The sequence below is a fragment of the Egretta garzetta genome, unplaced genomic scaffold (genome assembly GCF_000687185.1).
Source record: "Egretta garzetta isolate BGI_Z169 unplaced genomic scaffold, ASM68718v1 scaffold369, whole genome shotgun sequence".
In the NCBI taxonomy this organism is placed as follows: domain Eukaryota; kingdom Metazoa; phylum Chordata; class Aves; order Pelecaniformes; family Ardeidae; genus Egretta; species Egretta garzetta.
In genome coordinates, this window is record NW_009260837.1 from 2283315 (window position 1) to 2301230 (window position 17916).

Sequence of the window (17916 nt, forward strand, 5' to 3'; positions counted from 1 at the left end):
GGGAGTCCCTAAGCAGGAAACGATGAACCTCTACCACAGTTCAAAATCACAATCTCATCAATAACTTAGCGGTGAACAATAAATTGCTTATCCTACCCTAGTAAACTGACTTCTAAAATGTTCCAGATAGATAGCACTCCATAAACCTCTGAAAATGTAAAGAACCAGGATTTCAAAAAGTGTCCTTTAAGGTGTCCAGAGAGGGCAATGATGCACAAAATTACATGTACAAAACACCGAGAGTCTTTTCCAAAATGTGATTGAAGCACCTATTTATGACAAGGACATCTGAATGGCGTGATTTGCTCTGGGAATAGGAGTTCAGACAGCACCTGCCAGGTTTTATGCTCAAGACTGCAGATAACCTGTTAATTCTGTAGCGAACTTAGAAAAACATTTTTGCACTCATATTGAGGCTATGACGAGTGACTTTTTATCCCCTCCTATTTAGGCTTTCAGCACACCCTCATGGATCTTTTGCCCATATACTCAATAGGAAAATCTTAATCCTTTCAAAAGAGCAAGGATTTCTTATGTCTCCAAGCCACAGAATACACACACATACACACATACATGATCTCTCTCAGTGTTAATCATGTATAAACCAGTTCTTGATATTTTTCAGGATTTCCTGTGCAGTGAGATAATCTTTTTCCTTAATTAAGCTACTCAATTCACAACCAACATATGTGGCTTTCTAGCACTTGAGCATTCCCTACAGATAGGTCCCCAGGCTGTTGAATAGTGGTACATCTGTGCTTGCAAACAGTAAGAAAAGATAATGCTAAAACCCATCCATGGAGTCAATCACGAAAATTATCGCAAGACGTCATTCTGACGCTTACACCACTGGCTTTCCAGGCTTAAATTAACACCTTGTAATCTCTAAGAAGTCCATTTCACTTTCTGTTTAAAATATAAAACGTTTATATATCCCAATTATTCACAGTTCAAAGAAAATCCTCAGCTAACATAATTTTGTAGTAATTTATTGGCATTTTCCAACAAGTGAAACAGTTCCAGTGGGGGATAACTTTATTATGTAAGCTACACATTTCTGTTAAGGCCCTACGGTTGCCAGAAGGAGTGAGCTCAGGTGTTGTAGCTCTTGCTGCCAGCATGTGCTTTTCTATCCATATTCTGGCCACAGTTAGTCTTCAGTTGCCTTGGCAATCCCATGGCATTTTAAATACCTGCCAGTTCAGTCCCTTTGCACCGGGGCTGTTCAATGCAGTACTGATAGAATGGAACACCCTAAAGAGGATGAGTTGAATTCTTCCTTGCCCTACAAATCATTAAAGCTTTACAGTTTTATTATTTGGAGTGAGAAAATTGTTTTAGACTGTTACTATTAGTGTTTTTTTAAAAACACAAAATAATGCCCCCACTCCAATTGCTGCAAGTTGTTTTTTTTTCTTTGCATTTTCTGTGTGCAAACAGCTCTGATCCTGCTTTTTCCTGTGATGGCTTTTCAACATTGTAGCTGCTGATGTTGCTCTGAACTGCAAGAAAATAAGGAGTATAAGGCCACCATATTATGGCACTCTGAGCCTCCCTCCTCCCATTTCCTGTAGGGAAGCCTCTTTGAAATGACAAACAGAAGAGAACTTTGTTTAAAGCAGACAGATTCCCCATGACTCACTGGTTTATAATTTTTAAGACATATTTAGTGATTCTGCATTTCAGTCTTCTACAGCTTGGCCCTGCTATCACAGTGCTATTCCCTTTGCTAGATGCATAGACGCCAAGAGCTAAAAACCGGCAGAATATGACACGAAGAGGTATTGAATTTTTTTGCACAACGTGTAAAGCTTAGCCTACTGAGCCAATACAGTATTGATCAGAGCAGAACTGGATGAAGTAGAGCTTCTTATTCTTCTTACATAAACAGCTAACACCAAATTCTTCTTTTTTTCCTTTCAAGTCTTGAAAACTTTTGAATGACAATAAATTATCAAATGTTTCAGGTGTCACCACATCATATAAATGCTGTGTAGGGACCAAAAGCTCTTTACAGCCTCTACATGTAGACCATCATGTCACTTTGTCAGCATCTCCTAGGAAAGGCCTACTCCAAATAGGAGTTACTTGGAAATGTCCTCACTCAAGGACACTTCTACATCACCTGCAGAACAGAGGCATCTCGGTGAGCCAGCTACTTCATTTCACTGCCCACGTTGTAGCTATTTCCAGGACCTTGGCTTTCCTTTCCACTGGCATAGTATGATATAGTGGAAAACTGAGTAGCTTCCAGTTAAAAGATGGATGGGCAACTAAGAAACCTGTTTTTCAAGCTTTTCCCAACATGCAGAGTCTAATTCTAGAATGTGAATAAACACTTGGTTATTCTTAATGTGTATATTTGAAGGGTTACAGGATCTGAGTGTGGAACATATAGAATATGGCTGGTGGTTTAAGACTAAACTGAAACCCTGCCCTTACTAATTCTTCTTTTCTTTTCTACTGTTTGCCCTTCTGGACAAAGAGCATCAGTATCAGGAAACTCTGATACTTATTGAAATACACATTTGCCCATTCAGTTGAAATATTAGCTTTTTGAATTCAGTTAAAAAAAACCTCACCAAAACACAAGCAAGGAAAAATGGTATATGAGACTTCTAAAATATTAAAAGAAATGCTGTTAAATAGCCGTTTTACTGAATTTTAAAGCTGGTCTTATAAAAGCATGCTGGTGTGCTGTGGACAGTATTTTCACAGCAGTATGATTGTTATTGACAAAACATTTGCACACAATTTAGGATCCTAAAGAGAAAATAACTGAAAAATGAATCCCATCCTCACAGTCCAGTAGTCACCTACACCAAGCTTGTATATACTCTTATATCTCAGCAGCTTCTCACAAGACTGTAGAAAGCAACTGCAACAGAGGAGAAATGCAGCCAGATTAATAGCAATCTTCATTTGCACTGATGTTAATGACTGAAGTAAAGCATTCTGGTTTGCTCTGTAATTCAGTGGAAGCTCGCGTGGTATTGACTGAAGCAGCAATGCTTAGCCTGTGGTTCTCAAACCATATGTAAACTTCTCTAAATTACTTTTGAGCCCCTAGTAGACAGTCTACAGAGCTTCAAAGAGCTGCATGATGAATATGTGCAGTTCATCACTTAAGCTAGTCCTGGTTCAGAGTGGGCTATTTTTCTTCAAAGTCATCAATGGACTGTTCTCAGTCGAGGCTGGCTGAGGTATATCTGTGCCTTGGGAAAAGATTTTTTTTTGTGTCTCGTTTATTCACGTAAAATCACATATTTCTATTCTGTGATCTACTCACTCCCCTGCTCCAACTCCACCTGTTATCTCCTTCAAACCATGGTCCCTTTTCTGCATAATATTTGCGGCATGCACCTGTAGCTCTCAAACATTCTCCAACAGGGGTTGTTTCACTTACTGCTTCAGTTTAAAGAAGAGACCAAAGGGTGCCCTTGGCATGCAGTTATGCAGAAATGAAATGGCAGGTTTTAAATGCCTACCATTCCCCTCCTGAGCCAGCAAAACACTTACACCAGTGTTTAACCACTGTAAGTATCCTCGGTGAATTCCTTTTGAAGTCAATCTAACTGCTCACATGCTTCAAAGATAAGCACATGTTTTGCAGAATCAAGACGCAAGTACTCAGTGCTTGCCAGATTCAATCCACCACAAGGACAACCAAGTAGGCTGAGGGCTCCATGACGGTGACAGAGCATTTCAGGATTAACGTCTCTGTGAATGACTGCTACAGTTGCTGGCAAATTGTCGAACAGAAAATTGTTTTCCATCAGAAAAATGGAATGTAAATGGAAGCATATTGATTTTGACATATTCTTTTAAACATCATTGTGAAAAATTTGTTTAAGAGAACTTTTCTCTTTTTTTTTGCTTCTTTTTGTGGGAGGAAGAAAAAAAATCACAACTGCAGAGAACAGAGAATTCATTTCCTGCGGATCTCCAGTAGCTGTAGCTGATCAAACACTAACGTGAAAACATTTTCCACTTATGGTGGGTTTCATCTTCTCTAACTCAGGTATCTAAAGTTTATGTCTGAGTTAGCAATCCATAGCTGCCAGTACAGTCCATGAGATAAGCAGCTCCAGAGCTCCATTAACTGCCCTAAAGTAGATGTCAGAGACAAATCAGAGTGGGGTCCTTTTCTGCTGAGGATGGTGGAACTGACAGTGCCTGGCTCAAACACAGATGTCTGGTTTCCAGCGTTGGGTGAGAGCAGCCTGTGCAGGGGGGCTGTCCATCTAATTCTGCCCTGGTGGCAGCCACAGCTATTTTCCATCAAACTGTTCTCTGTGTCCTGTTAAAAACTGTCATCATCCTGGCAAACAACAGCTGTGTTGCTGTGGAGCAGGGGGGTTGAACTGAAAGGTGTAATTTTTCCCAAACATTTAAAAAATCCTTCTACCTCATGCTTGTATCAGTGTAGTGCAATAGGGACTTTAACCTTTAACGCAACTGGGCATGTGAGCAGCAATACAGTACAGCAAAGCCAAATAGCTTCCTTTTTTATGGCTGTGTCTGTATCACTAAATAGACCAGGTTAGGGAGCACCCTCTGGACCCACAGCCAGTGGCCAAGACTGTTCCTGAGACTGGCATAACAGTGTGACACAGCTTGCTCCCACAGGGCTCTTCCCTCTGAAGAAGGATGGCTGCGTCCAACGTGCCCGTTGGGAATGACCCCCAGCTTTTGCTGTCCTCCAGACCGTGCTTAGGAATTGCTTGGAAAAGTGTAAACTGACATGGGCTAAAATTGTGCAAGGGAGTATGACAGCAATTTAGAAGTACACACAACCCTGCCTTGGCCCCGTTTTAGTTAATGGTGTACATGTAGCTTCAGAATATTTTTTCACGGTCTAAATGGAAACAGACAAATGGCTGAAAGACTCATCCTGGGTAAGCCTCCCTTCATCAAAGGCAACCATACTGTCTAATATTTTTCAGAAATTTACTACTCCCATGTGGATGCAAATTAGATTTATTTTGCCTTCCTTTCTCCTTTCTTCCTTTCTCCTTTCTTCCTTTCTCCCCCCCCTAAGATTATCTGGATGTTCTCTTTTTGATATCTATAAACTTTGAATTTCTATCTTCATTTTATGGCCAGGTCATACCAGTGGCTTCCTGTGTCAGCTTTGCTCTTTGGTTGAAATAATTCTTTTCCCTCCCAGGGATTCATCCTGTGATGCATTTATCGAGAAGCAATCACGTCCTCTCTGCCTTTGTTGTGTGAAGTTAAACGAGAAGGACTGAGTGTTGGCTAAGGATCACCCGCCAGTGAAACGGTGCAGCAAACATTTCCCTGCCACTGCCGCAACCCCCAATAGTTTGTATCTGAGGAAACATTTCTTTCTTTCTAGTCTACAAATTCAGTTGAATATTTACAAACATGTAAACACCCTTAGTGGATGTCAGGATCATTTTGGGTTTAGGCAGTTTGTGAGGGAATTGGAAGTCTGATAATGCCTGTTGATAATTGCTCTTCAGTATGGCTCAGTCACTTTCTTGAACCAGGAAATTACCGCTTTGAAACCCTTTGATGCTAACAATAACACATTTATTTTTGCTAATATTACACATAAATTGATTGATTGGATGATCTTTTCACATGTCAGTTGAAATGCAAGTTCTACAGGAATTCAGCTTGGGAAAATTTGGCCTATATACAAATAAACCTATTATTAAATGTTCCAGACATCATTGTTGTAGTGTTACAATACTGTTTTCCTAACTGAGGCATAAATAGTCTAAATAGTCTTTCAGCTATTGTTATGGCTCTTTCTTAACTATTTATTGGAGTGGATTGAAGAGCCATGATAAACCCATTAAGCATAAAACAAAAAGGAAAAACAAATATACGTTAAAAAGCACATACCTATTTATTGCAGCATCCATAAAAACTTTAATTAAAATTATATTGGGGATTTATCCAGGAAAATGGGCAAGTTTAAATGTGTTATTAAAATATGTTCCTTAAGTTATATGTTTTCATTTAAATGAAATATTAATGTAGGATTAGCAGTTTGTAGAAACTGCCACTGCTGTTCATAAAAGCAAAGAAAATATCTATTAATATGGGTTATCACACCAGTGGAAAACTGAAATAGCTGTAATTAGTGCCCAACACAAACAACATAAATCCTCAGTCATTGGATTTTGCTACAAGTTACAAAATTAAGACAGCTTCAAGATGCTTCTCTTTATCAGCTTATGCCATACACAGAAACAGTGAAAAGGGCATCACAGTCAGTTTTACATAGCTGTTTGCACAATTCATACAGGCATTTGGGCACCCTAAAGGTTAGGCATTTGGCTTGAATAGTCCCTGGAGTCCTTAGAGAACTGGTGTATGGCTGCCCTACCTAGAGGGGACTTGGACCTTGTGGACCCACTGCCGTATATGAAAAAAATAGAGAAATCACGCAGCAATTTTGTACATCAGTCTCGGTGTGAAACAGGGGTATGAGATTGGGTGGAGGGTGAAATGAGGGCTCACTGGCTCTATGGGCTTAGCCAACATCTAGCTATGCACTTAGTGAATTAGCAGAAGGTCAAGCGTGGTCAACATCTAAGTGGAAAATTACTGAGATGGCAGAGAAGTAAGTTCCAGAAAGGTGCCCAACACACCCACCCTGACACACGTGCCCAGCTAATCAGAGATTATAAATTAACACATTTAGAAAAAACTTTCGGATTTGCTTTTACTGCTGGAAGAGAGAGCACTATAAGGGAGGAACCCTGCAGTGCCCAATCACCGAAGCCACCTGAACGAATGACTCAACTGTTAACTGACCTGGGTAATCATTTAGTCACTATGATTTCAATTGTATGGACACCACGTTTTCTCTGGCAAAGAAATTCTCTGCTTTGACAGCTGGTCTGTAACCTGGTTCCCCCTCAAGCTGGAGGGTTAGTACCTGAAGTCCAGTTTGTGCAAGGTGTTGGAAATTTTTGGACAATACTCATGTGCTAGCTGTGAAAGTTTGGGGACGCATTATAAGGCTTCATATTTAATTTATTTTAGCATAGGAGTCCATCACATATTCCCTCTAAAAATAGACGTTTTCCCCAAGCCAACTGTTCAAAATTAAACATGTTTCATAAAATAAAAAAAATCTTTCACACTGTGATACGCTCTACTGAATGAATTTACAGAACATTTTCCCCATTTCTCTTTAATTCAACTTGTTTCACATAAATCAAGCAAGGATCTCTCTACTGTGACATTTAAAAAAATGAGAATATGCCTTCTGCAGCCCACTTTGGAGTAATGGTTATGTATATCACAGTCCATTTTTCTCTTACCATCAGGGAATCCATCCCAGATTTCCAATCGGTCATAGCGACAGAACGCTCCCCCTGGAGTATTTGAATCAGGTTCCAGCTCAAAGCTTTCAAATTCCAGTATAATCTCTGACATCTTTGGTGCAAAGATAATATAAGTGCATTCAAGGCTATTGGGATATTTTTCAGGGAATCCAGGGGACTTTATCACTCCACTTGACGAAGTGAAGTTTCTGGAACATTCAGGCCCTGTAAAAGAAAGATAAAAATCACCTGGGTTAACACTATGCTACTAAGCAAAGTAGTTAGCTGGAAAACAAATTAGGTTGTATTGTCTCTCCAGCAGCAAAGGTGGCTTTTCAATGAAACACCTCATTTTAATCGCTGTATTAATCATTCAGCCAGCTTGTTCCTATTATTGATAGTCAGGTTTTAAAGCACAATTCACATATACTGTCTGATCTCCAATTTTCAATTTGTATGGAACAATATGAAAACTTGTACCAGCTCTAGAAAAAATTATGACAAATACAAAGTCATGTGGGAACAATGAAAGTGTAAGCTGCAGAAATCTCGACAGGGCCCTAGAGAAATAATTATAGCCCCTTCAAGCTCAAATCTTTAAATCTTACGGCTGACAGGCTTTTATTGGTGAAATAGAATTTTTTACGAAAGTGGGTTAGTGAATTCAGTAGAGGGAGTAGTGGTTTCAGATTCCTGGAGCACTGACGCAGTAACTCTGCCAGATGTGACCTATGCCTCCTTGACAAACTAAATGTGAAAGGTAATTCGTATATGTACCAAGGGTGAGTGACTCATTCTGAGTGGTGTTGACACAGGTGCACCAGTAAAATGTTGCTGTTAGTGCAGGCATGATAAACTGTGTGATTACAGGCAGTGTTGCTAGAAGTCACCTAATGTCAATGTTGACACACCAGCTTTCCCCGATGTCCCCACCATGGCATAATGGGATGCTCCAAACGCTGCTCTTGGCGGAACAGGAAAGTGGCAGTAAAGATGCAGGGGCATAAAAGGCCAGATCACTGGATGTGCCTTTGTGAGTACAGGGGACTAAACCTGGAGTCCCTCTCTTGTTGATAGATTGCATTTCTCCTTTATTTAGGTCTCTCAGGAATCCTCTCCGTGGATCCTGCATCTGCAGGTGTGCTCAGAGCCAGCCTCAGGCACTGCCCGCACATTCTCCCACAGGGTCACCATAGGTACCCCTCTCTCTCTGACTTTTGACACTCCCAATTTAATGGAAAGTGATTTACAGGATTTGGGGTGTTGGTGGACAGCAGCTGACCTGGGGAGTTTGGGTAGAATGACCCAGACGAAGGTCTTTGGACATGGAGCATAGGCAGGACTCAGGCGACAGTTTGGTTGCAACAGGTTGTGCTGCAGGGCGAGTGTGTGTGAGGTTTCGGTTTGGATGAGGATGCCCAGCATCCTTAGAGACTGTAGGCAGGAGCCTCTGAGGATTTCCAGTGCTCAACACAGATAGTTGAAGGAAAACAGTCTGGCTTGCTGCATATATGAATACTCTTATTTCACCATAGAAAATGTTTTCCTTGTGAATGTGCCAAACATATTACCCCCCACAGATTTGGCCACCTCCCAGCTAAATTCAGCATGAAAAAGAGAGGTCTGAATGAATTTTGTCAGTTCAGGTATTTTTGTCCTTCAACAGACACTGATAGGAAATACTTGAGCTATCGCATCAATATTCAGAGCACTTCATGGCATATTTTGGAAGATATAGATATTAATGCTCAAGTAAACTGACCCATTCCAATTTGGGAAATTACATTTTGCCTATAATTAAATAGCCCCCTTACACATTAGTCGGATATTTCTCTTCTCTCCCTGTCATTCCCTTGTCTCCTTGTCATGTATGGGAGGGTTATATTCTGGTTGTTGCTCCTCACTCCCACCAGTAGCTGCTGTTCCAGGATAAAATAGCTTTGCTATGCCATTCATAGCATGAAGTGCTCTGTACTCCTCTTGGAATCCAATAAAAGATGCAATATAAAATGTAAGCCAGAATCATTATTGCTTTATTAAATACAGCCAGATCCTGGCTCTGTGAGTGCACAATCGTCAGGCTCCTTACACTCACACATGGTATCTCAATACCAGCTTGTTTTATTTTAAACATGTTCAAGTCAATCTGGTGCAAGAAACAAAAACTGTTTTCAGAAGAACTGCCTCACTGAAATGCCCTCCACAGATTTTGACCCTTTACTGACACTGTGAAGGAACTCCAGAAATTAAACCAGCACAGGCTATGAGGTACTTAGTGGAGTGATGTTCATGGAAAACCGGCAGAAAAGGTTCTAGCAGAGACTGGACAGAACAGACACTTCTGAGGTGGAGAAACTACACGTGTGCATGTGTGTGATGTAAAGGGAGATAAGCTGAAGGAAAGAAAGAGAGGAGGCAAAAGAGAGAGCAAAGGAAGAGAAAGAGATGATACTGGAGATAACTTCATTTGCTTTCTGTAGGTGTCACTGAGCCAGAAAATCATTTGCCTTCCTGTTTGACAGTGTCTTTTCTTCCAGTTTACACCACAAATTTAGTCAACTAAAGTTAGGAATGTTGAACATGAACCGTGTAGGTCCTCTTCTAGTGAATAGGCTACTCATCCATCCTAAGATGGGCTGGCTGACGGAGCAATATGGGTTTCATGTTTTAGTCTGGAATTCAACTTCTTTGGTGACTTTCTGGCTAAGGAGCTGGAAGAAAAGTAAAAGCAGGTTCCACTCCCAAAGCCCATACTACATTTATCACAGCCATTACGTGTGCTGGTCTCTCCTCACAATTTCCATGGCGTGTGACATTTTAAGCATCAGGTTTAGAATTCAGCTTAGGACACAGGTAGTGTAATGCAGTTTTTCTTTTTGAAAACTAAGGATGCTCTCAAAGGAACGATGGGCAAAAATATACTGTGTGCTGGAACGCAGCTCAGCACCACAGGGCCTTGGGCTTGGGATCATTTTAATACTTCTCATACCTGGGAAATCATGAGCTAAGTTGTGAATATGCTAAAATGAAGCATATTAGTGTGGTGTGAGCAACTGAGCTTCACCTGCATAACAGGGTAAACTGGTCAGCTTTATTTGATACAGAAACTAAAATGTAAATCTAGAAAGGCATATATGCACTAACTCAAAAGTTAAAAAGGGCTGTGTTCCCACAGCAACTATAACTTGCATCCTTTGTGTACACACAGCATTTCTAACACTGTACCTGGTGATAACTTTCCTGCCTTAATATACAGTTTATGTGGAATGAACTCGAGTTAAAGTTGCCCTGGGAGCCATAATTTTGAGTTTCCTGACTTCTGTGTGTATAAAATCACATTCATAATGCCATCTTAACATGGTTAATGTGTATCACTGAGAGATGTAAATGACCACACAAGGAAATAAACACAACGTTCCTGGCAGAGCTCGGAGTTACCACTGCACGATTAGGAAATAAATAAAAGCTTCTTTTTTCTTGAAAATGCTCGGTTGGTAAAATAGGTTGTTTCACAGGTCATTCTTTCACTTGTTCTTGTGTTTCAGCCTTATTCTTTATGAAAGATGGTACTGTATATATAAGCACTGAGAAACTTCAGGACACAGTTTCAAGAGTTTAGCCTCCTAAAGACACCAAAATAAATAGAGATATTTTTTCAGGAAAGCTTGGTGTCATTTGGATGCTGAGTTCTTTCAAAAAATGTGACCCTGAAGGTCACCAAAAGAATTTCTGGGAGCCAAGAGTGGATTTACAGACAGGGAAGATGGCGAACAAGAGGTCTGTGGCCCCAATTAGCACTGTGCCGAGCAGCAATAGCATGCAATAGAAAAGAGACTTCACTACTGTGCTTCTCCTCATTAACAGTACAGCTGCCACCATGCGCGTGTGCTGAACCCAGCTGAAAATCTGGCTCTGGTTTAGGTGCGTAAAAGGGACTTGAACTGGTTCTGAAAATGGGGCACTATCTGGGAGTGGTGTGTATCAGAAATTCGGAGTTTTGAGCTGCTTTTTTTGAATATGACTCTAAACATTGCTGTTGAAGTCAGTATTTTTTTCTGTAAAGTTAAGCTTGTCGTCTTTCTGTATATTAGGAGTTTTCCAGGCATGGAATATATGAATAATTTATCTCCATCCAGCTCTAGGGAAGGTGTATGCAAAAAAAAGAAATCGTACTCCCCTTCTAGCTGTTAACTCAGAAGGAGAGTTCTCAAAGAGGAACTGTCTATAGGTCTGGCTAATCCTGGAATGTTTGTTTCTCTGGGCTTTCTCTATGCCCCATGCAGCTATCTGTGCTCACCGGCACTGAACCCCTGGCACAAGCATCCAGCAGGTCATGCCTGTGAACAGTGTGAGCTTCTCCTCTCCTTTGCCTTCCAAACACAATTTGTGAAAACAACAGCAACATCATCTGCTGCCCATGTGTACGCTGGTCCTTTCTGAGTCCACAGCCGTCTCACGGGAATGCAGAGCAAAACACTAACCAAAATAAGTCACGGACTCAGAAGGTTACAGTGCTGTTAAGGCAGTAACATTGTAAATCATGCAGGAATTAATATCACCAAAAAAAAAAAAAAGAAGAAAAAAAGAAAAAAAAAGGAAGAAAGCTAATGGTTTTAAGAAGGTCAAAGTGAACAGCTGATGAAGACTATCACATTACACACAGAGGAGTCAATCCTCAGATACAGCTGACCCATTGGATTCATAATGATCTACAGCCGTTGAATACAGGCTCCACCTTGGGATGACAAGGGTAATACAATGTTCTCTTTCAAGCATTTTCATGTATTCTGCACATCCCAAGGAGTTACGGTGAACTTTTTGATGAAAGCAAAAATTACAGGTTATGAGCTATATATGACAATGAATTGTTTCTCACCTCTTTTGAAAACTTCGTAACGGATAGAAAATCCTGCTCCATGTGTCTCATAGTCGGAAACAAATTTAATAAAAAGATATGGTCCCGAAGACACTAAAGGAGGGGGAGCGATTTTTCCACAGTACTTTCCCCATAAGCGTCCTTCAGCATTATCTCCATCAATCACTTCAACATAATCATACCTGGTAGATAAATGGAAGGAAGAAACTTTTAACTTCCAGGAAAGAAGGAGACCTAATTAATTTAGAAACCATAACACAACATAGATAATCAAGAAAAATGCTAGCTTGCTTGGAAAATGCATTATGCTGAAAGATGTAAGCAAAATGAAATAATTAAAATGGACTACATTATGTCTGTAGACATCATCTGGCAACATGGAACTATTAGGAAGAATGGTGTCCATTATGCTTGCAGACAATGTCAGCTAAAGTAACCAATTAACAAAAAAAAAGGAAATCTCATGCGCACAATTCTGTATTATTAAATTGTGTTCCTTTGTCTGTGTAGTGTTGTTATCAATACATAATGCATAGCATTCTTTTCAAACTGTGAAGTTCTGTTATGAATTCAAAAATGTCTTTTTGGCTGGAGCTCTTTATGAACAATACTTTGATTTCCATATGCTGTCCTCCAAACATATGTCCACAGAATAATAAATAAATCCCTAAACATTAGATTGTGTTCAAAACTCCACCATGTTTCAGATCAGTGGTAGAAAAATCTGTTATTTTCCTTGTTAGCTGGACAAATAGTTTGAAGCAAACCACAAAATCCACACGTCAGTCATGGCACTTGGTTTTTCTTAGACAAAACCTGTTTCATTACAAATCATCTTTGCTAGGTATTTGAATCAAGAGGTGCATGGTATAATATTCATATTGTACAGCATGTGATTACTGAACAGACTGGGCTAAGCCCTCCCCTGGTTACTTGCTTGATTCCTAAGGACTTGATCAGAGAAGGTGCCTGATGCACAGTAATGATTGGTGGCAAAAGTTTGCCTGGGAGCAACAGGCACGCCGGGGTTCCTCAGCCCTGTCACCAGAGATGCCAGTATGCAGGGCTTGGTCTGACAGGTTTGGCTTCAGGGGGCTGAGGAGAGCCCAGCAGCTTGGTGCACTGAGCCAGCAGGGAGAATACAAATGAGAATTAAAGTCACGGAGAGGCAGGAGCTGCAGGTGCAGAGATGGGTCTGGTTTTAAGTTTTATTAGCAAATGATTTCATTCGACCACGGACGAGAAGGAGGAGCAGACACAATTTGTAGAATCAGTTTAATCTTTTCCTAAAAGTTGGTGGCATTCGGAGCCTGGGTTGTGCTCTGGGCCTCTTTCGGGCCGCGGCAAAAGGCTTTTCTCTGCCCCTGCGCCTTTGTGTCTCTGCTGCACTGCCGTTTTATTTAACAAGTTGCTGTTAGCCAGACAATCTCATTTACTTTTCATTATCCTACTACGACTGACATTAAAATGTTGCCATTAATTTGTTTAGACCTTTATTCTACTGCTATGTTCACTGAAATGTTCCGAGCGTATTAATATACAAGGAAGAGCTAAAAATGACAGGAAAATAAAGTGTCTCTGACATTTTTACGAAGATCAAAGGGAAAAAATGTCTTAATGATGACCAATGTCATTTTTAACAACTCTGCTCCAAACTGTCCAGGGCACATTACTTATGTTTACATGAAGCCCCATGAGACAACTGCAAAGATGATATCACTAGTTAAAGTGGACGGCTTAAGGCTCCTTAAATTGAAAATGACATTACCTCATCAGTTAAAATTGTGTGCCAGCTTTGGTGTATATCAAGTAGAAAATAAAGCTGACACTGATGGAACTGTAAGCATTAACATATGTGAAATATTGTGTTAACTGCATTTCCTCTTATGTATTTGATTTTTCTAGTAGCAATTGCTCAGCTCGTTAGCTTCACTGTCCCATTTCAGATTGGTGGAAATACAAAGCAGAAATGTTCATTTCTGAGATAATTTTACAGATACTTCAAGTAGCCTGGATTTTTTTTAAATTAGACTTCTGTTCTTTCTAGAATTTCTTGATGATATATGTATAACAGGATTTGAAAGTTAGGAGGAGAGTTGTAAAAATACCTCAGAATTGGTTTTGTTTGTTTGTTTTTTTCCCTTTAGAAATATCCTTAAGAATACCAGCTCTAGGTTCCCTACAAAAGCTATTGGAAGTACTCAGGAATGCAGGCTGCTAGTTTTTATACTTTAGGGAAAAAATGAATGTTAAGAATTTTTAACTAGACAACCTTTCCCTGAATAATTAACTGCTCGTTAAAGAGAAAGAGTAACCACATAAAACCCCAGCATCTGAGTCACATTCTTTGCTCTTCTCTCCATGATGACATTATTTCACCAGTTTTGCAGGCATGATCCATTGCTCAAGCCTCAACAGTAGATAATTTTTCAAATGAACATCAAGAACCCTTTTCCTGAATTATTAAATGATATGAAAAATTTTAACTAAAAATGCTAAACAATTTTTACATGCTGTTTTACTTCATGTATAAAGAAGAAAAAAAAAAAAACCAACCCAAAGGTTTGCATTCAGTATTTTTATCCTACTACACCTTGAAAATAAACAATCCTCTATAATCTTACTAAGTCTTTCACATACAGCCTCCCAAAAATTATTAACCTGTGAGTACCAATTGTGCTATTATATGAAGTAAATTTGGCAGAAAATATTCAAATTAAATTCTATCACTCTCCTAGGTTTCCTCCTTTATAGCGATAGCCTGCCCACACCTTTCCATTGTCCCTTATAGTGACAGAATTGTAATTTATGGTGCTCTTTCTGGCTGCTCTGCAATTGTAAATGACACAATTTGGTTACTAAAAGGTTGTCTTCTAATGGATTTTGCAAGTTATAGGTCACGCAGCCCTGTAGAGGACTGAAGGATTTTTCAGGTTTTTTCTTTTGCTTTGAAAAATTACTGACAGAGAGAAAAGAAGTTTAGCTGTAAGACAACAGGTATGAAGCACAGTTTGAAAAGGGGAAACTTTAGAGATCAGCCCTACAACCTTCTTATTCTAAGGAACATGTCTTTCACTTGGCAGCTAACAAATGGATTCAGGTTCTCCACACTGGTGGCAGCATGATATCTGGGCTGCTCTAAGTGAGGATCTATATTATTTTTTTTTTTAGGGAAATGAAATTACTCTGGCTTTTACTAGTTTATACTCGGAAACCAATGTCCTGCTGTCACTTTTGTACTTTTCAAAATCCTACCAGAGACCATAGTGTATCGCAAACAACTGTTCTTGTAAATAGGAGAAAGTACAGTCACAACTTGAAGATGGAGTTGCTGCCAAGGAAGCTCAGAAAGCAGCTTGCATCTCCCTCTGGACTTCGTAGCAGCTCTTCTCCGTAAGTTTGTCAGGAGAAGATGCTGTGCCAGGGATGCAGTTGGCACATTGGCAACCCTGTGAGGAGACTGAATGTGTCACCTCTGCAGCGCCCAGACAGTCTTGGCGCGCAGCCCAGAATACTGAGTTTGCAAATTTGGGTTTCCCACTTGGCAATTCTTCGCTCAGTTACTGCTGCCAATGGTGTGGCAAATATTTCTTGTAATGTTATAGTCCTTTAGGGTTTATGGCACAGAGACATAAATATAAACACGGTGCTAACCATTGAGTGTAGTTTCAGGTGAAAGACTAGAGCAAGAGTTCATGTGTGAAAATAAAGAGATGGCTGCCCAGAAGACGGGGTAATCAGCAGATATGTTCATGGAGCCTCTATGCTACAATGCAAAAAGCATTCCCTTTTTGCTTGTCTGGGTCTTTCTGGACATCCCAGTTTCGTTTGCTTTCTGTTTGCACCCTCTCTGGTGGGCAAGGACTGTGCGTGGCGCTTGGGTAGGAGCCTGCAGAAATGCATTGCAGAGCTTGCACGCTCCCCCGCTCCTCCCAACATGCCATTACTAGATGGTCCTAATTTTATGGTTCAGTAAAACAATGTCTGGGACAGATTCCCATTGGAAAGGTGAGGGGGGGAAAGATGAGGGGATCTAGAATTCCTCTACAAATTCTTAAAGGAATTGCAAAAAACTTGCTCTTTTTTTGGAAAGTGTAAGTTATGGGTTTGAGGAAAAGGCCAAGCAACAGCTATAAAATGAGCACTGGGCAATGAAAAACATAAACAGCTGCAGAATACAGATTTTGGTGAATTTTCTATTTCCAGTTCCTACTAGGTGATAACAGTGCGCACGTCTGGTTTGAGTTCTGAACATGCTGGCGACCCCTGAAGTGCACCATCGCACCTTGTACTGCAGCAAGTGAAGTGAAAGTGCTGGAAAGCCCTGCCTGCTGCTGAAGCCAGCCACTCTGCCAAGCCTCGCTCCGCTTCTACACATTTTCCTATTATTAGGGCAGTGAGATCTTACACCTTTTGCCTAAAAAAAATTCCTTCCCAAGACATATGTAGAGCTCAGCTGAGATCTAAATATCTGCCATTTTACCTTATGAAACAAGCAGTGAAGCATCTACAACTATAATTTACATGTGAATATACCATATTTTTCTGCAGGGTACGACATGCATCTATAGGGTGGTTATGAGTATTTTGGTTATCCGGCTGTTAGAATGAAAAGATTTGCCACCTCTCTGTTTCTTTTATCATGCTGATTCCACTTCCACCAGTGACTAAATCTCTCCCTGACATGAATTACCTACCCTGGTCAGACTGTCTTTGGTTCCAAGAATTTGCTTCTTAGTACGTATCTTTCTTCTGCCTTTATTATTATTTTTTTTTTTTTAATTCCTTGCAAGACTCCATTTTAGCTGAACAGAAGGCATTGCAAGGGGAAATCTAAATAAAGAGTTTCGAGTTGTTCTGTGCCGTGGATTTGTGCCCCATTAGTGACTGAGGGTTAGCGGTGTGGGATTTACTGCAGTGCTTGTGGCACAAGGCAATCTGTATCCCAGAGCTAAAAGCTTAAGAACTGCAGGCACTCGGGGGACACCAACCTTAATCCCAGTTTATTAGCAACAAGAAAAAAAAGTACACGCTGTTAAAAATAAAAAATTAAGCACAGCCCCAAATGGGCTGTTTTTCTGCCTGTAAGCTTAGTCTTTGTCGGGTTGCTCTCCATCCAAGCCACCGTGCAGCCTGACTGCTCTCCAGGGCCTTCTGTGTCCCACCCTGGCAGGGTGACCAGTCTAATGGCGTCAGAGGGGCCGTCCCCTCCTGTGGAGACACATCAGCCTTCCCTGGCAGCTCAGCACAGGTATCCACACAGAGGGGATAATGCATGAACCTCAAAACACACCTTGACGGAGGTGAAAGCAGCACACGGCCCTTGGAGGATCCTGGGTGAATGCTGTGTCTGCAGCCAGCCACCAGGCCTAAGCAGGGCATAGGTGCTCCCTGAGCACTGGGAGGCATGGGAATTGCAGGGAACTGCGGGTTTTTTTTGCTTTTTTAGCCCTTTCCCAGTGTGTTTGGTGCCATAGGGTTCTGCATGGTGCATTCTTGCCTGGCTGCTCACTCCCATCACCATCACACATCACACTCTTCTCAATGGAGAAATCTTTCTCCATCCTGCCAAGTCAACTGATGGTGTGGATGTGTCTTTGACAGGATGAGTGAACTCTTTCTTTTTCTTTCGCTCGTTCTTTCTTTCCTTCTCTCTTTTTCTCTTTCTCTCTTTTCTTTCTTGCTTTCTTTTTCTTTCTTTCTCTGTTTCTCTCTTCCTCTGTTTCTCTTTCC

General features: G+C 40.6%; 1 protein-coding gene and 1 long non-coding RNA gene across 2 annotated transcripts in view; one reads left to right on the forward strand and one right to left on the reverse strand.

Annotated features, from left to right (window-relative positions):
- NRP1 (neuropilin 1) overlaps window positions 1-17916 on the reverse strand; it is an 82983-nt gene that overhangs the window by 52285 nt on the left and 12782 nt on the right. Inside the window, exons 2-3 of the mRNA XM_035902433.1 lie at window positions 12184-12365; window positions 7305-7532 (exon numbers count right to left, since the gene is read on the reverse strand). Coding sequence (XP_035758326.1) covers window positions 7305-7532; window positions 12184-12365 — 410 coding nt within the window. The remainder of the gene's footprint in view (window positions 1-7304; window positions 7533-12183; window positions 12366-17916) is intronic.
- The window catches only part of LOC118453118, a 43260-nt gene continuing 37636 nt past the window's right edge, over window positions 12293-17916 (forward strand). The window contains exon 1 of the long non-coding RNA XR_004843068.1: window positions 12293-12368. This is a non-coding gene — a long non-coding RNA (uncharacterized LOC118453118). The remainder of the gene's footprint in view (window positions 12369-17916) is intronic.